Source organism: Python bivittatus, unplaced genomic scaffold (assembly GCF_059951505.1).
Source record: "Python bivittatus isolate LINGU-HERP-01145 unplaced genomic scaffold, Pbiv_v1 ctg000480_np1212, whole genome shotgun sequence".
Lineage (NCBI taxonomy): Eukaryota > Metazoa > Chordata > Lepidosauria > Squamata > Pythonidae > Python > Python bivittatus.
The window spans coordinates 50,603,460-50,623,442 of NW_028277075.1; the positions used below are offsets into that span (position 1 = coordinate 50,603,460).

The 19,983-nt window shown below is 39.6% G+C and overlaps 1 protein-coding gene across 1 annotated transcript; it reads left to right on the forward strand.

Annotated features, from left to right (window-relative positions):
- The first annotated feature begins 6,644 nt into the window (after positions 1-6,644).
- Positions 6,645-19,619, forward strand: DEPDC7 (DEP domain containing 7). The gene is made up of 9 exons (XM_007426991.4): positions 6,645-6,776; positions 10,114-10,507; positions 13,048-13,178; positions 14,383-14,572; positions 15,270-15,484; positions 16,865-17,007; positions 17,719-17,844; positions 17,933-18,011; positions 18,516-19,619. Exons 1-9 carry the CDS (start codon positions 6,704-6,706, stop codon positions 18,731-18,733), a joined length of 1,569 nt encoding a protein of 522 aa, XP_007427053.2. The 5' UTR covers positions 6,645-6,703; the 3' UTR covers positions 18,734-19,619.
- The last annotated feature ends 364 nt before the right edge of the window (positions 19,620-19,983 follow it).

The following is a 19,983-nucleotide window of genomic DNA, read 5'->3' on the forward strand; positions in this document are numbered from 1 at the left end:
ACATAATTAAAACATACACTTCCCCCAGGTGCCAGACCAAACATCCTCACAGTTCAACCCCCCATCTTAGCCCAATGCTTGAGGAAACAGCCAGGTCTTCACAGCCCTCTGGAAAGCTCCGGTGGGAGGCTGTTTCAAAGGACTGCGGTGGCCACTGAGAAGGCAGGCATGTGAGGTCCCATCAGATGGCAACGTTTAAGAAAGGGGACCGGGAGTACACTCGCCCTATCAACTTTACTAGGATAAGCAGATACCCTCAGGGAGAGGCGGTGTCAAGGCCTAGCCCAAGGAACTCCAAGAGACCATGTAAATTCAGTCCAGCTATGTTTATTACCTACAACCTCTAGCAAGAATCTTCCCAGAATGAAACCCCATTTCCCAAAGTCAGCCAGTCACAACAGTGTGAGTTCCTCAGGGAGGTGCCAGTCTCATCCTCTTGTTCTTCCCACGCTGTTCTGGTGAGCTAAGAAAATGTTTATCTCCCTGAGCCTGGCCTTCATAATTCCACTCTATCACAGGCGGTCCTGCAAGTAACCTGGCCCTGTGCCATGTAGGGCCTTAAAGGTGATAACCAGCATTTTGAATTGTACCCAGGAAGGAACTGGAAGCCAGTGCAGCTCACACAGCAGTGGTGTTGCTTGGGTGAACCATGGGACACCCAAAACTCTGCATGCCTCTGCATTCTGGACTAGTTGCAGGTTCCAGATGGCCTTCAAGGGCAGCCCCATGTAGAGTGCATTGCAGTAATCCAAATGAGAGATGACTAAGATAGGTGAGTGAGCAAGTCATTCTAGTCCAGGAATGGGTACAATTGGCAAACGACTGATATGTGCAAAGGCCCCCCTGGCCACAGCTCCCACCTGCTCTGCCAGCAGGAACTGTACGTCCAAGAGGACCCCCAAATTCTGCACCAGATCTCTACAGAATAGTGTTACCCCATCCAGATATGTCAACTCTCCTGACCCCAGGGAACCAAAAACCCACAACCACTACATCTTACTAGGGTTGAGTTGCAGCCAGTTTCTCCCCATCCAGGACCTTACAGCCTCCAGGCACTGAGCCAGCACCTGAACAGCACCACTTGCCTGGCATAGGGTAGAGATCTGTAATTGGGTATCATCAGCATACTGATGATACTGAACACCATGCTGGCAGATGACCTCTCCGCTTCATATAGATGTTAAATAGGAGGGGAGGGAGACCCTGAGACAATCCACATAATAGGGGCCTAGGGATGGACCTCTCCTCCCCCACCAGCACTGACTGGTACCGGCCACGGAGAAAGGAGGAGAACCACTGCAAAACTCCCCCCACTCCCAGTCCCTGGAGTTGGTCCAGCAAGATACCATGGTTGACAGTATCAAAAGAGATCCAGAAGGGCCAGGATGGACATACCACCCCCATCCATGCCCTCCAAAGGTCATCCACAAGTGTGACCAATGCTGTCTCGGTACTATAGCCCAGCCTGAATCCTCACTAAAAAGGGTCCAGATAATCTGCTTCATCCAAGGCCCTCTTTGGTAGGTGGGAACTCACCATCCTCTCAACAACCTTCCCTAAAAAGGGAATTGACTGACCAGCTCAAATTCTTCTCAGATAACTGAGCTAGGACATGTCTCGGTCACTTCCACTAGATCTGCCCAACCAGACTCCAACTCTGAATGAAGTCAAGTGACTTTATCCATCAGATGCCTAGAATAGCCCTCACAGTGATCCTGCAAGGGCTCATCTGCCCCACCCACCCAGGAGGGCCCTGGTCACCTGAAATAGGGCTGCTGGCCGGCCATCTGCAGACACAATAAGAGCAGATAAGGAAGCATGCTTCACCACTCTTACTACCACAAGGTAAGTCCTAATAAAGGCTAGTACCTGGGCTCAGTCGGCTTCATCCCTTGTCTTCCTCCAGCAGCACTCTAGGTGTCTCTTGTGTCATTTCATTTCCCTGAGCCTGGCCATAAACCAAGGGGCCCTATAAGAGCCAAGAGACCACTCAGGCGCAATTCAATCCAAGGCCTTCATTGCATGCTCATTCCAGGAGGCAACTAAGGCCTCAGCCAAATCATGTATCAGAGCCTCAGGAATAACCCCAAGCTCCCTCTGAAACTCCTTCCATCTTTGATCTCCTTGGAATTGGTTACTATCTATCCATTGGTGTCCTTTAGCATACCAATTTGAGGTTGGAACCTCCTCCTAGTTCAGAGATCTTCTGAAAGACTTTGTTTTTCCATATGTGTTTCCATCTTCAATGTCTTTATAGATGTTGTTGTAATACTGCTTCTTGTCTTCTAACAGCTCTCTGCAATTCTTTGTTAAATTCCTTTCCAAAATTTCTGTCTTTCTTGGGTTTGGCTTCTCTTCTCGGCAATTTCCATGGTTTATTCTGACATCAAGTTTGCTTTTTTCTGTTTCTTCATTTTTGGCAGTCTCTTTTCACTTTCATCCTTAAGTTCATTCCACAGTTCCTCTGATTCTCTATCAGTGAGGTTCAGACTTCAGAGTGATTCCTGATGTTCTCCTTGAAAATGGTGGGTATATGCTTAAGTTCATATCATGGACACTGGCTGGCTTTCTTCTTCTTTAGAAACTTGAAACTTTTACATGAGCAATTCATGATCTGTTCCACACTCAGCACCTGGCCATGTCTTTGATGCTATAATTGAGTACCTCCTTTTAGTAATAATATAGTCAATTTGATTTCTATGCATTCCATCTGGTGATGTCAATGTATAGAGGCATCATTTTGGTTGTTTAAAGACAATGAAGACAAGCTACAAAGACAAGCTATGAAGAAATCATTGGAGTGGCAGAAACTGATAAGTTGATCTGCTTTGTTTCAATTTCCTAAGCCATACAATCCAACTATATTTTCCTATTTAATGTTTCCAACTTTGGCATTCCAGTCTCCAATCACAAGTAGCACATCTTGCTTGCATTCTGTTAATTTCAAATTAGACTTGATCATAAAACTCATCAACCTTCTCTTCTTCTGCATTGGTGGTTGGAGCGTAAACTTGAATGACTGTCATATTAAAGGGTTGTCCACAAACTCTAATTGACATTATTCGGTCATTGATTGCATTGTTAGCCAAGTACAGTTCTTGCTATACCCTTCCTAACTATAAAAGCAACACAATTTCTTCTTTGTTTTTTATGTCCTGAGTAATAAATGGTGTGACCTTCTGACTGAAAGTGTCCGATTCCAGTCCATCTCAATTTGATGATGCCTAAGATTTCAATTTGTAGTTGTTTCATTTCATCTTTCACTGTGTTGAGCTTTCTTGTATTCATGCTTCTTACATTCCATGTTCCTACTGTAATTCTACCTTTGCAGCTTCAGATTTTCTTTTCCTTCATAGCAACATCAGCAACTAGATGTCTCAAAGGCTTTAATGTCATGTCATAAACACTATTAGTACTCTGAAAGATCTTCAGCTCTTTTTCAGTAGCATATTGAGTACCATCCCACCTGAGGGGCCCATCATCTGGCACTATATCGTCAATCATTTTATATTTTCTACCCATGTGGTTTTCTTGGTAAAAATACAGGAGTGGTTTACCATTGCCTTCTCTCACACACTATGCATTGATGCCTTTGTCTTGTCACTAAAATGATCATCCATAAACTATGATCAACTATGTTGCTGCCCAATATAGATGCCTCTTTGCTTTAGTTGGGCAGCTGGGATGACCTTCATATCTTGGGTGACCCTGCTGGGAATATATATAATCTTGGCATATACTCACAATGTTCTTCACTCATCCATCCCAGGAGTACTCCCACCATGATGAGACAGCACAGTAGGAGTTGGGAGTTGGTTTTACAGAAAACCTTTTAAAATGTTATATATTGTATATATTTCTTCAAATATCTGAAATTGATCTACAGTAAAATCAGTCAATACAATAGAAGACGCAGAATGAATTACATCAATGGGGCTTTTAAGAAACCACCTGGTTCAGGCCTTTACCAAGATATATAAAGCCAAATGACTTCCCTAAATAGCTTTAATCATGTTTGGTAGCAATAACCTTACAAAAGAAATTTCCCTCCTTTGGGAGGGAACATGAGCAATTTCTAGGTCAAGTGTTCACCTCTGATCTTTAATTATCACTGTAACTGACCTTAGCTGATCTTAAAAAGCTAAGCAGAGTTGAGCCTAGTCAGTATGCGGATGGAAGAACAGCAGGAAATACCAGAGCAATAAACTTGATTAGGTAGTTTAAAAGAAAAACCTCTTGGAAGAAGGCAATATGACATTTCCACATTGCAATAAAAAAAAGAAAGTTTCATACACATGTCTATGAAGTCACAGGAACTGAACCCTAACTTTGTGCATTAATTTTCACACGCAAAAAATTATTTGAAAAGATTTTAAAGGACAGAGTATCCCTATTTCAGTGATGATGTCAGTATTCAATACTTAGTTTTAAATGCAGAATGTAATAAATGTTACTGTAGTTTCATATAGACAGATCAAATGTCATTATGAAGTTTCACACAAATAAGGAATTAGAAGTCGATTTCAGCATTATACTTTACAGAGCAATAAGTACTGAGAAGATACAAATTCTCTTATAAATTTGTACACACCCTGAATATTTTCCAAATGGCCACACTGATGGGTTGATTTGCTCCCATTTCTCTTTCTCACTCTTTCCACAAACCTGGATAGCCCAAACTATTAATAACATAAAATTTAGTTTTCTATAGTGTAGGCTCCACTGAATTCAATGAACTTTCCTCTCTGGTAGTCTGGTGAGGACTAGGGCCTCAGTAAATTACTTAGAGCATTAATTTTCATGCACAAAAAATGACTTAGAATACTTTCATACTTTGGTACTTTTTTCCCCCTAACTTTCTTGTTTTCCCTGCCTTAGAGACCTTCAAGGAATCAGACAGGTGTTTTGCATTCTTTCCTTTGTGCCTTGATGTGACAAAAGCAGCTGAAACTATACATAGCAAACTCTGTCATCTTTATGTCAAAATCTGGAAACTCAATATACAATGTATTTCAACACAAGTAATTTATAAATGCTGATATGGCATTTATTCATGACTATTTTTTTCCTTTACAAGTTTGCTCTTAATAGGATCTGCTAGAACCTATTATGGGTATTAATATATAAAGGGCATGTTAAAGAAAAAGAAATGTTAATATCCTAGGGATAGTATTTTAAGTAAGTTTATCAAGTATAGAAAAACACAAAATGGCTTACTAGGGCAATATCTGCTTTAGGCTTAATGCTGCAAACAGAATGCATACATCCAGGACCACCAGGTTTATTTATAAGAAGTCCCAAAAGACAGGAAGCACATCTTTGCTTTTTTAATAGAAAAAATATACTAATTAACTCATAAAAATCAATGTGGATGAAATGCAACAGGATAAAATTAATTCTATTTTTGGCACCAATCCTTTATACACTTACCTCAGAGTAATCCCCAATGAATTGGATCTAGATTCATTCATGCACAGAATAAACCCATTGGAATCAATAATACTTAGTCATGAGTAACACAAGTTCCATTAATGGGAGCTATTTCTGATAAATTATGCCTAGACTTGTGCATCTGCTTTGTATCTAGTGAAATAAAACAAGGAATGCAATGTTTACACATATTCTGTTCTCTCTGTGCTGGCCTAGTTCTTCACATTCTGACACACTGAACAATTATGTTGTTGGGTCATTTTGTAATTTGTCTCTCAATGAGCCAAGTACTATGTATGATAAATGCTGCTGCTATACACCAATACATTTAATATGAGAATCCTGAATGTTAGAATTACACCCATATTACATGGCAGCGTAAGCTTTTTTCAGCTGCTCCTTGAAAATAAATGGCTCCATAATTATAGCTTTATTGATCTGAACTTTTTGCTGAATGCCAGTTCTTGAGACTTTTTACACATAAGTGGAGATTGCACTGTGCATCATTATCTCAGTAGTTTGCTCCAAGCAGTAGGTCTGGATCCCCGCCTCCAGCAGTTACTGGCCAATGGTGAGGGATACTGGCTGTTATATGTTGGACTTAATAAGGCTTACTTCTGATATCTGATTATACATGTGTAAAGCTGCATTTTTAATCACACTTATCTGGGCTAGGGCACAAGTAGACACCTATATGCACTCTGTTGGAAAGAGTCAGGCCCTTTTACTACTTGCAGACGATTCTTACCTGCCCAACCCGCTCACCATCCTTCTCTTTCTATCTAGGATTTTAGGACCAGTAATACAGGGCAGGATTTCTACTGGACGGAAAAAGAATTTCCTATCAGAAACCACTCATCTTTTCACACAGCGAGGAGAACTTTCTGAAGTTCTCTTTCCATAACTGGATATGAACAGTAATCATCTCTTCTTCACATTCGATCACCCTCGGCAAGGCAAAGATTACCCATTATTCTATTGCAGCAAAATAGTTAGAGAAAATCACCCGAGCAATCAGCCTTTGCAGCAGGTGGTAAGAGTCGCTCGCTACAGCCCAGCTTCCAAATCTAGGAGCAGACGTTCACCTCTCCTCCGGTGATCTCTATTTAGAATGGAAGCGCACAACAAGCGCCGCTCATAGAGCCACTTTGGACCAATAGCAATGGACTCCACATATAAGGGACCGCCCACTTACCCCTGCGGAGAGACCATTAGGAGGCAGCGATCGTTTGCATCACTCGCCGAGACGCGTTTGCCGAAAGCAGCTGCGCTGATGGCCACGGTGAAGGAGAAGGCGGCAGCTTTGAATCTCGCCGCTGTGTATAGTCCCGCCAATAAACCCCCAGGTAACGGTGGACTCCCGGGGTACATTCCAGGGGGAGGGCAGGGGAGCTAAGGCTTCGTTTACAGAAAAGGGTAAGCAGCCGGCCAGCGTGTCATGATGTCTATAGAAAGGAGTAAGGAAACTCGACCGGTCGGGACGGATTTTTTAAAGGTGGCGGTGGTGGTGCTGCAGGGAAGGAAGAGCTCCCTCGTTTTGCTCCCGCGCTGTCTTCTCAGAGCTAAACAAGGACGGTTGACAACTTCACGTCGGGTCTGTGCGCTAATACGCTTCCCTGGGCTGCTGCTCTGAAGAGATGGGTCCCCCGGTCCCGGTGGTGCGGCTCTCCGTCCTCGCCCCTCACGCGCCCTTCCTGGGGGGGGGGGACTTCGGGTTCTTTGCCCCGAACAGGACTGAATGGTTTGTTACGCTGACGCGCTCTTACCTTGTTACCTCTGCAGCTTCCTTGCGCCCCTCTGATCTGATGGGAGTTCGCCTTTGCCTCGGAGGAAGGAAAGGCTGGCCCTCTCTCTACTCCGGGTGGCGTGGAGTCGGATTTGGGGGGAAGGCCTCGCCACTTCCCCATCCGCTCCGCTGCTTTGGGCGAGGTGGTAGTAATATGCAGCGATTGCCCCGGGCCTGTGCCGGCTGGGGAGGGTGTGTGCATAGGCGGACTCCCTCTAACCTACTTCCCAGACCTGCTATCTTTGTGCAAGACTTCCCTTTATTGACTTTGCTTCAAAGGTTTCTCTCCACTGTATTATTCAAGGAGAAAAAGCCGTTTTGTAAACGAAGATTCTCTTGTGCTTCATGCCCGACCTTTCTGCCTTAACAGAAGTGGCTCCCTGGCTTGTGAGTTTCCCCCTTTCTCATAAAAAGTTAAGAATGGCTGCTAGTGGTGTTAGTTTACCGCCTCTTTATAAAAGACATCAATAAATAATGGTTTATGTTGAGCTTGAAAAGCTCTATCTTTGCTTTAGGATCCTTTTAGGAAGTTCTGCTTTTGTACCCGATTTAGGGAGAGGAAATATTGTCTTCCCACTTTGGGGGTAGGTAGCAAACTAGGAAACTCTCTTAACTGAAATGTTGCTAACCAACATATGTAGTTATACCAATTTTAGCAACAATGCTTTGTTTCTTCTCTTTTCTTTCCAGTTGCTATAGGCCACATTCACATAGTGCCCTCAGTCAAAATAGTTTTTGCAGTCTGTCTTTTGGGGCTTATCTCTGTGAACCCACTTTTTGTGGCTTCATTAGCAGTTCAGGGTTAAGTTTTGAGCAATCGGCAAACCAAGCCACATACACACAAAATCTAGTTTCATTTGTTTAAGCAGAATGCCTTTAGATATATTACTGTGATGGATCTGATAAGCATGTTCTTGAAAGGGGCTATTTAGAGGTTCCAAGGTGAGGTTTCACACCTCCCCAGGGCCACCTTTAGACATTCTGGACCCTGGGCAAAGTCATATTCTGATGCCCCCTATGGTTTGGCTCATCCTCCAATTTTATTAGGAATTTCAAAAAGGTGTCCTCTTGTTTCTTTTTTTTCTTCAAGTTTTCTAGCTTTACACTCATGATTTTCAGCCCTGGACAATATTTTTCTTGGACATTTTCACCTTATTTACACAGTAATTATGTTAGCACCCATTGTAATATGGCAACAATTCTGCAAAATTATATTTAATCCTCGAGCACGTGCACAGAGTGTGCTGTTACTGCTTTTAGCTTTTTTTTTTTAGTGTGTTTTTTGGAAGTCTTTTCAAGTTAGGTGTCCCTAGGCTGGTATCTACTCAGCCTTACCCTAGAGCCACCCCAGAACCCCCTGCCAATATGTCAAATGAATAGAATATTTCTCAGGAGCTCTTACAGTAGTAGCCTATTCACAATTATTACAAGCTGACTGTTTTATTAACAACTGAATTAGATATATGTACTACATACACACGTCAGAGGAATTTGTTTTAATAATGTCTTATGTGGATGATTGCTAATTATAAGGCACAATGAGTAATAAGTGTAATAAATATTTTTGGAAGAAATATTTTTGTTACAACAGTTTTAATCTTAAATAGAACCTGTTTTTGTTTTCAAAGGTCTTAGATCAAAACAACATCCCTATATGGCACTGAGTTATCTTATCTGTTATATCCTTATGTACTGCTTTTTACTCAATTTTCCACCATACAGTAGTTTTTTTGCTTGCTTTTTAACAAAAGAATCACCACTGACAATATGTAGCTTGTTTTTACTGAATCATCATACTGGTCTGTCAATATCTCCAGCATGGTTTCTTCAAGATTGTTGGACATTGGTTCAATAACTCATGTTGACTGGGGATTATGGGAAACTGATACTAGCCTTCCCCAAACAGGTATCTGTGTATTTGAGTACTGCAGAGGTGAGGTAGCCATAGAAATTCCTAGTAGTCCCAGCCAGCATGACATGGATAAGGGGTACAGGAAGCTGAAGTGTAGCAATCTCTAGAAGGTGGCAAGTGCCTCATTGCTACAGCATTAGAGAATTGTCTTCTCCCCATCCAGCTAGCAGCTACTCTTTTTTTTTTTTAGTTGGCCATTGTGGGCTTTGATTATAGAATCCTTTACATACAACAGCATGTACTTTACAGTTGAATTGGTCCACCTTCTGATGAAGTTTTTCAAAGCATCATTTGGAAGTTTTACTTTAATGCCATGTAAACAATCAGCCAAATACAGTAGTTGCATCTACTTGGTTAAAATTAAATGGCACCATTCCTGAGAAAGGGGGAATATATTTATTAATGACTTTGCCAACTTGTTGCTTCCAGAAGTATTGGACTACAACTTTGTGCTGGAACATCTAGAAGGAGAAAGGAATACTACTATAATCCAGTGCTATTCACTAGAATGAGAGTACAAAAGGTTTGGTGCTGGGAGTCACAAGCAAATCACCAGCATTTATTTTTTTTTTTGGTGGTTTGCACAACCTACATGGATAGGGGCATTTTGTGCCCATTGTTCCATTGGCATGGAGTCACTGGGAAATTTTAAGAGCCAAAATTAGTATTGGCAGGTGCTCCAGGTATCAATTTCATCTCTTAAAGCACCTAAGCCATCTCAGAATAGTCCATAGCCCAGCCCATTTCTAGAGTGTGGGCTTCAGCCTGCCAAACAAAATTTCTTGTGCTCCAATAGCACCAAAATAAGTTGGTTTTAGCTAATGCCACCTCAAGCGAGAGAGAAAAGCTTCAGAAGCAAATGTAGAATTTCCTTGGTAAATCATATCCCCTTTTGGAAAGGATTCTTTAAAATGTGCAGCACATTAATTGTAGTTTCAAGAATGAAAATGCATCTGCTAATGCATCTTCTGTATTGCTTCATAAGGCTTCAGCTTGGCACAGAGACCATTTGGAGCTACTTATGTTTGGAGCAGTGTTATCCACGCACTTCAGACCCAAGTTGAAGTGAAAAAGCGACGTCAGAATCTAAAATGTTACAATGACTGTTTTATTGGCTCTGATGCGGTGGATGTTGTCTACGCCCATCTTCTCCAAAACAAATACTTTGGTGACACGGATATTAACCGGATTAAAGTTGTACGAGTATGCCAAGCGCTGATGGACTACAAAGTGTTTGAGGCTGTTTCAACTAAAGTCTTTGGAAAAGACAAACGATCCGTGTTTGAGGATAGCAGTTGCAGCCTCTACAGGTTCTCAAATACAGTGAATCAAGTGAAGAGCCTCTATGGAAGACAGGATGGTCATTTTATACAGCAAAGGTCTGTGTGTGGATGCTCAAGATAAAGTGTTGAAAAACTAGAGAGGAAGTTATATTTTTCTGGTTGGGCTAGCTGCATCTTCCCAACTTCTATGCCCTCTTAGTTGTATGGGAGTATAAATCCTATGGCAAAGTGAGCATGTTGGGATTAAAAGAGCTGTTTTGTAGAACATCCAGAGAGTCCTAGATAGGGGCTTATTAAAGTATTAAAGAACTGAATCATGTTACCATGTGAAACTAACAATGTAAGGACCACTGAAGTATTTCTGGAGAGAGTGTTTCACAGCTGGAGAGCCACCCAAAAAAAAAAAAAAAGGCCATACATTTGGTGCCACTAATCTGACTTCAGAAAGGAGAGACACCCATAAAAGTGTTTCCAAGGAATATCTTAATCTGACTTCAGCGGCACTGAATGTTAATAACATAGCCACAAAGCTACCTGACTTAGCAAAAGTAAACCAGTTAGATTGCAATTTAACATTAGCAAGCTAATTTATGAGTATTGGCAGGTGGTACTGGACTTGGATCTTGTATTGTTAAATGAACTCCTCCACAACCATTTAGCAGCTTTGGTCAAATTGCTGTTTTTAGCTTCAACTGCCCATCTGTATATTGAAAATAAGTAACTCCTTATGTGAGAGACAGGATGCTTAAAAGTGAGGAAGCTTGCAAGCTATTTTGCATAATATAAATGTTGGCAATAATTCTAGAATCTATTAGCCATTTACCCTTGGAGAATTAATTTGTTAGATGATCTGAATGACACCATTTATGAATAAAAACTATTGTAAATGCCCCTCCATGCTTGGTGGCAGTGGAATGCTAAATATTAAAAGAAAGAACATGGAACATGGGGGTTGTGGTGGTGAAATTAAGTATTTTGAAAAGGGGCATTGTTGGCTGCCTACTGCTCTGAATTAGAATCACCTAGAATGTTGTATGGGCTTCATGTTATTAATAAAAAGGAATCTTCTGTCCAACTCATTTAATTGCTATTTCATCAGCAGTTTGCTGAAAAACTTTTCCAGTTATCTAAGTTTAGGCAGCCACTCTTGGTTGTTTTAATTACTGACCGTGCTGCATTCCTCAGTACATGGAGAAGCTAATGTCACTAAGACTAACTAGATCACAACTATAAGCTGCATAATGTTTCTTTTGTACTGATCTCTAGCACAAATATTGCCTTTTGTCTGCATGTTGTTAAATGTATTTCCTTTTTGTTTGCCATATTAATTAAAAAGTATGACTAAAGATTAACTGCAATCCAGTAATGCAATTTTAGATCAATCTATATCTAAACTGAAGCTTATGGGTGACTGCAGTGGTAAAATAACTAGATAATTACTTTTCAAAGATTCATAAAGAAATAATGTAAGTTGCATACTAGTCCCAACTGAAGGGATAATTTTTCTCTTTGATTTTGACTGGGGATAAATGAGACTAATTTCCACAGTATAAATCCATATATTACTGACCTAGCTTCTAGTCCACCCTCAGGCACAGAAGCTCACTGGATGACTTTGGACCAGTCAATCTGTTTCAGCCCAGTCTACCCACAGGGTGGTTGTGGTGGAGAAAAAATAGGAGGAGTAACCACTATGTGTGCCATGTTGAGCTGTGATAACAAAAGGCAGGATTTAAATCTAATGAATACATGTGCATTCAGTTTGTATTATCCTAGCTAATGGGAAAGTGATATACTTGAGATCACATGCTTAAGATTCAGTCACATGGAATAATTATTATGATTAATTGGCGAGCTGTTTCAGTGTACAGTATTCTTACGTGGAATAAAAGTAGATTTTTAAAATTGATGTCTTTAATAGGGAGGTACATGAACATTAAGGAGTAATCTTCATGAGATTTATCTATATGATTTAGGGTTTTGTTTATGTTTCTTGCATTTGAGATTTAACTAAAATGCTGTCCCAGTGTTCATAAACTAGAAAGAACTTTTGACTGTACTGTAATGTGCCACAACCCTTGCAGATTATGTTGAACATGCTCTGTTTTGCTTTATCGTTAAACGCTAATTGGATATGTGATTCAGGTGACAATCCTATATCCATTTATTGTAACTTCTAGCCGTACTGAATTCAGTGACAGGCTTCACATACCACTATATTAAGCCATTATTTGCTTAAATACGTGGTTATATTGATTACAGTGACCAGGCTATTAAGGTTACAATTACAGTAAGCCATGTTATACCACTATTGCTAACTTCATATGATTTGCTAACCAAAATCTAACAAACCAGGTAGCTTCTAGCTCAACAGTATGAAAGAATTCTGAGGCTTCCTAAATATAAGTAAACTTACGTAGAATTGCTTGTTTAATAGAACAATGCATGTAGTAATTTAATGTAGATTAATTATGCAATTGTACACAAAATATTTTATGATTTTTTTTTAAGGGAAGTATATCTATATTCATTGGATTTCTGGTAAGGTCAGCATTTGTGTACAGAGACATGACCTAACTATTGTTATCAGTACTGATATTTGGATCATCCATTCCTTTTTTTTTTTTTAACTACAGGCAGGAGAAAAAAGCATTACTTGGTACACCATCAGTGAGGTCAGAAAGTTTGGAGGATCTCTTGGAAAACTTGAGTCTAAAACCTGTTAATTCTCCTCAAGTAAATCCATCCTCACATTTATCTCATCAAGGTAAAGGGAATAGACATCAAACTATCTCCAGCAAAGCTTTTCTATTTCTTAAACCAGAGGCAACCAGTAAATTAATCTCCCTTCCATCATGTCCATTATAAAATGCAGAGTTCCAAGCAAAAGAACATGTGTGGGGTATTTGTCTGAATTCTTCATAGCTGCTAATTTTCTCACAAAGATGATAAATCAGATGTCTAACCTATGGTATGGCCTTACACCATGGCTATCTTAGGGAGTATGAGTCTATAACACATTAGAAAAAAAGCAGGTGGTGCCTGACAATAATGACAGCCTAGATCACTGGGGAACAACCTGCAGCTCTTGACCTAATCTGGAAACAATTCAGACCAGAGGGTGCATAAAATAGGTATGTTCATGCCAGAGATGGGGGAGGGAGGGTGATTTCACTCTCTCAATGCCTCAACAATAAAACCAAAGATTTCCATTCTCCAGCACTTGCTGCTGCCTCCCCTCTTTCAATTTTTAAAACTAGAGATACAAGTTTTTGAAGGAACAGGAAACTTACTACTGTGGCCCTGTCTCATACTTTGGGCCTGACTTGTGGCACAGTTACCAAACCACTTAGAAATCAGCAATACAAATAGTCCATTCTTCCCAAGGCATAGCTGGTTTAAACAAGACGATTGTAACATGTTGCTGCCATGTTCTTTCAATCTGCTTCTTGAACAAGAACAAAATCTGATACTAACTTAGTAGCTAGTTCTATCGTTTTTTTGTGTCTGGCTTTGCAAATTGCTCCGAAAAAATGTAGAAAACCCCAAACAAGTTCTTTGTTTAGTACTTCAAGCTAAGGGTGTCATTGTTCTAGCTGGAAAAATGTTAACAAGGCTTTCTTTCTTTTATGCATCCTTATTAGCATGATTTACATGATTGGTTTTCCCATATAGTAAAGATTGCTTGCAATTTCAACAGGAAAAAATGTAAAGCATTTTGGATACATCAAAGTCCTTGCTGTTTGCTGCATACATCTCTATTAGTTATCTACTTTTTTATTTATTCTGGAGTACTCTTGTGGTTGACAATAAAGCAGCAGGAATAAATTATTTTAATGTTCTCTGCAGCAGAATAGTCAGTGCCCTTAAGCAAAGACATAAGTACTGCAATTTTGGATTACATTTGTTGATCTTTATATAATGTTTGTTAACAATCTCACTATTTCGTTTGTGCCCTTCATCTTTCCTAGTCATTAATGAAGTCTGGGGAGAGCAAACAATTGCCCGTCTCCTGCAGCTAATAGATCTTCCATTGCTTGACTCTTTACTTGAATACCACAAGATTGGATCCCAATTTCCACAAACAAAGCAGGAACCTGAATGTAGCATCACAAACAACTATCTAGACCGAGAAATTCTGAAAGCTTTTGGTGATGCTCAGTAAGTGTATATATATATATATCTGTGTGAATAGGAAGGCAAAAAATGGATTTATCAGCCAAGTTTATTTGCCTTCCCAAGCAAATAATAGCTGTTTTTCAGGCAGGGAAGGAAGGGGTTCAAGTATAGAGTATAGCATAAGCATGGACAGCTTTTTGTGATTTGAGGCCATGTTTTTAATTTTGGGGAGATTAAAAAAGCCATGGGAGACATGTCTGGCTTTTATGGCCTTTGGGGGAAAAGGGACCAGATGAGGACCTTAAGACAGGAGCAATCCTCCCCTTTAGAAGGGCCACCAATAGGAAAAGTCTACTGATTGGGAGGTGTGTTTACGAGTGATGAAAACATTAGGGTCCAGGCACACATTTTGTCCCTTAAGTCCCCCACACACACTCTGCAGGGGTCTTGTGGGCTGTACATGGGGTGCAAATTGGTTACTCCTGGTTTATGGGAAGTGTTCTCCTTCTCAGTGCTGTAATCCCTACCCAGATGTGTCCTGCTCAGTGGCTACTTCATCTTCTTTAAACAAAGATCCTTTCATCATTGTTCATTGGCCCTAACATATTCTTTTGACTTCCGGTGGGACTTACTTATTCTTTTGACTTCCAGTGGGACTTACTTATTCACAGCAAAATGTTACCTGCAATAGAACCGGTACCACAGTCAACAGAGAGCTGTAGGAATTTTCTTTTTCTAGGGCAGATGAATGGCTCTCAGCAGCAATTGACTGTTTGGAGTATCTCCCAGATGCGATGGTGGTTGAAGTAAGCCGCAGTTTACCTGATCGGCCTGACAAAGTGCATGTGGGGAAACTGTTGTTGTTTGATACTATTGGGAGGTATTACAGCCAAAAGAAGGAACCATTGCTAAATCATGTGCCTGAAATCCACCTGGGAATTGCTGAGTTGCTAGGTAAGTGAATGCTTACATATGTGAAAAGCAAAGTGCTTAATTTGTCATGCTTTCCCTTATATTATGCAGGAGTGGCTCTGTGCTGGTGAAATGGGGCCATCCAGAAGAAAACAAGTATCCATGGGATTTCCAGGCATGCTGCTTCTATTTTGAAAAGGGGGGGAAATGTACAAAGGCTTGCTTATAAAGACAATGGAGAGGCATAAATACAGGCTGTTACTTATTTTCTTGTAACCTAAGATGCGATGGGAGTAAAAAGAATTGAGGTCAGATGTGCATTTAAAATACATGTATTTAGTTTCAACAAGTGTATTATGTTTCAGGTTCACATGTCACACTAAACCATGCTTTGTTTTACCATAGTTTATTAAGTGAACTATAATGGCCAGGTTACACAACATGTTAAGTCATAATCCATGATTTAGAAACCACAGTGCCAGAGTTCATAGCTAAGCCAAAATCAAGCAACAACGATGATTTATCACAGTGTGTAAAACCAGTCTATGTGAGGGCCAGTGAAGGTGAGCAACTGTATCGAATACGAACTGTCTGCCAGTTTCTTCAACATGCAGCATTATAGGATAAATTCTTCTACTGATGCAATGATGTCACCCATAAAGCTTTACCTGTATGAACCTATGTAACATGCAGAGGATCGGTGACATTTATACATATGAAAGTGATCCTCTCCAGATCAGAAGTTTGAAAGCCATGGGACCATTACGATCCTAACCAAAGCTATCTTTACTACAGATGCCTGCAGGTCATGTATTTGCATGTAATCCTTAATCATGACTGGGCTTAGAATTAATTTCTAAAGCTAAGCAGACAACAGCCAATATGTGGACAGCTCATGTACTCTTTACAAGAGGAAACTTCCATAATGAATAATGGATATCTATTATGATGTGATAGGGATTTGCCAGCAGATTATATTCTGCTGGTTTGTCATTACTGCCAGAGATAGTGGTCTTATTGTTATTATTTATAGCTAACAAATAACTAGGATTCTAATTAGATCAGAAGCTGTGAAGTTTGATAAAGTGATCATTTTCAGAAATATTTATGGTCTTACTAAACGTCTTATTTTAGTAAGAAATAGACTATCATGCCAACTGACTGGTAGGGATCTTGTCTACAAAAGTTATCCTTGGAGACTGATTCTATGTCCCTGTTTTTTGTTTTTTGTTTCTAATGGCACTGGTGCATAGCATGAAAAAAACTGTATATTGATTTAATCAATCTGATCTAAGTAAATTTATATTTCAGCATTCTTACATAGTTTGTAATAAGAGGGAGGTGGCAAACTCTGCACATTTTGGTCATTCAGTACTTAAATAGAAAAAGCAATGTAGCAATTTTGTTTTGTTTTCCTTCTAGTTAATGGAAAGACTGATCAGGCTTTGGAAGCCATTCAGCTCTATTTGAAGTTATTGGATAGCCCAGCCAGAGAGGAGTTCAGGAAGCTGCTTTATTTCATGGCTGTGATAGCTCAGAATTCTGAACTTAAGCTGCAAAGTGAGGCAAGTACATTGCATGTGAACCTTCTTCATGCTCTTTGGTGACACTGGAGACATTGGAATGCTAACAGAGAACTTGGGGACCTTCAGATGGGCTAAACTACAACTCCCAACAACCTCATTGGGAGCAATCAATACTGTAGTTCAGAAACATCAGGAAGACTGCAGGTTCCTGAATCCTGCGTTAGACAGTGGATTTTCCCTGTGTCACTGATTAATAGTTGAAATCAAAGACTATATAGGAAAAGACGACAATTTTACTTGTGAGCTGCCTAGAATCGTTGGGAGTTGCGCAGCATACAAATGTAATAAATAAGTAAACTTTCTATGGCCGCATCATTCCTCCTGAGAAAGAGGAGCACTGAAGTGAGAAGGTGACCTCAGCATGGATTTCTACCCCGTGATTTTGAACTTCTAATATTGCCAAGCAATACAGGGAAGCTTTAAATTACAGCGGCTGACACAGCTAAGCACTGGAAGGGACTCCATGGGAAGAATGCAAAGAATGCTTGCATATAGGTTGCACTGAAATAAATCATCCTCATTCATATAATGTTTAAAATTGCTTGTATTTGTGTAACTGTGGTTGACTGCACTTTTATAAGTTGATCAATTTACTGAGAACTAAGGAGCAAGCATTTGAAAACAGAATATATGCTGTAATTTTAGCATTACAAACTCTTAATCCTTCTGCTTTCCCCCCATGGTTTATAGAGTGAAAACAGGATGGTTGTGAAAAGAATGTTCTCCAAAGCCATAGTCAACAATAAGACATTATCTAAAGGAAAAACAGATCTTTTGATTTTATTTCTAGTGGACTATCAGAAAGACGTTTTAAAGGTAGGTATCTCTAAGTCATCTTCTCCACACTATTATGCGTAGTCTACTCCATTTTTAATGACTGACATGTTGTTTTATTTTACTCAAGATTCCAGGGACACTGCATAAAATGGTCAGTGATAAGCTTCTGGCTATACAGAGAGGCACAGATTCCAGTCTGAATACTGGTAAACATTATTTTCATAAGCTTTAGTCATGTTAATAATAAACTTTAATGTGAGCTGCCCTGGGCATAGTCCACTATGAAAATGAAGCTGCTAAATAAGCTAGTCTAGAAAAATCTGCTCTTTGAGGGGGAAGAGTGACATTAAAAGTAAATAAATTTATCAAGATGGACTATTCTATATTTTACATGATGCTTTAACTTATTCAGAAGTTCTGAATATCACAGTGCTTACCATTTTCTAACACTAAACATCCTAAACTTCATGAAAAGAGAGTTAGGATTAATCTAGGGCCATGTGACCCCTTCAGGTCTAAAGTGCATTTTCCATGAGAAGGGGTAAGAGGCTTAAGCAAGACAGATCCTCCACCTTTATCTAAAAAGATGGAAATCTCCAGGATCACTCTATGAATTGTAAATAAGTGAATATTGTGTGAACATTTAAGAAAACCACTACAAACACCCCAAATTTCTATATTTTTAATAATGAATTTTATTCTTGTTCTAGGATATACTTTTTGCCAGAGGCTTGATGAATGTGAATATCATTTCAGTGCCAAAAAGACTACAAAAGAGGAACTAGTGTCTTTACTAAAAACTATTGATGAGGACTCCACTCTCTCTGCCAAGGAGCGAAAGAAGTTACTAGATCAATTCTATACTAGTAATCCAACTATCTTTCTGCAGTATTTTGGTGAGAGAGATGCTTCTGATGATGGTGTATAATGTTAGACCTGATGAACATAAAGACTTATGGAAATCTGTACTTTGTATTTTATGAAATTGTTTTATATTGTACTTAAAAGTGTTCTGTAAATAGGGGTGGAATCCACCTGTAAAACTACTATTTAAAAACAATAAAACCTACTGATTCATATTCTAAATAGTGAATGGGAATGTATAGTTTTTCTCCTAAATGCCAAGGGAATACATCACCAAAAGCTGAAAGCAAGCATCTTTTGACCTCTTTTGTGAGCACAAGCCCTTTGAATGGAATGCAGTTCAGGGTAAAGACAGTTGTAATTGGATTACTGATGTTTTTGGTTGTAGAGTATGTTCTTGTTACAGTTACATGACCTCTGGCCATGTGTCTCACTTCTGGCAGTCTATCCAATTTACTGTCATTTGATATATTCCAGTAGTATGCTGAAGTACAGCTGGTGCCCACTGCAGACATGGTCCAGGTGAGTGGTTGACCAGTACCACAAACTCACCAGCTCAGAAAATAAGTGTCCATTCCTTGTATTTGGAGGCCAAATGACTGACAGAAAAGCCATTTATATTGCATTAAAATTATTACTGAATCTTTGTAACCCCTTTCTTTTTTTTACAACCCTAAAACTGCAGAAGGAAATCTAGAATTAACACCTCAAACATTTTTTTAAACATGATCATGACCTATGCAACACATGTATAAATTTACGGTAGAAATCTACTTTGCTGTGGCAAATGAAGCTTCTGGGTTCCTTGTCTAATTAAAGAGAGTAGTTGTAAATCACCCTTGATGCCATACAACTAGTTCTGCCCTTACATGGAAAAACACTTGTATCAGTGTGGAAAGATTTAATGCTGAATAAAAGGAAGTTAAGCCAAGTGTGAGTAAAAGTTTCCAATATATCCCGTGAAAGATACTCCATTCCTAGGAAACTTCTATGCTCTTTGTATGCTGCAGAAATGTTGATTATAATACCTTTAGATTACAAATACCTATTCAGTAGCAATTGACATCAAAATACTTAATCCACTGGCCTCCTGCGTTAAATCAGATTTTAACTTGGAAATGTTTGTCTCTTTTTCTGAGTTCTCATTAGCTCCAGTATGCTACCTTATGATATCTCTGGCAGGATATATTTGTTTTGAAATAATGCTATGGGCTGGTACTCAATATTATAGGTTTAGAAGGTTGCTTTCAAATATTTTGTACAAAGGAAGAAGTTTGAAACTCAGAGTGGTAAAAATAAGTAATCGAGATGCAT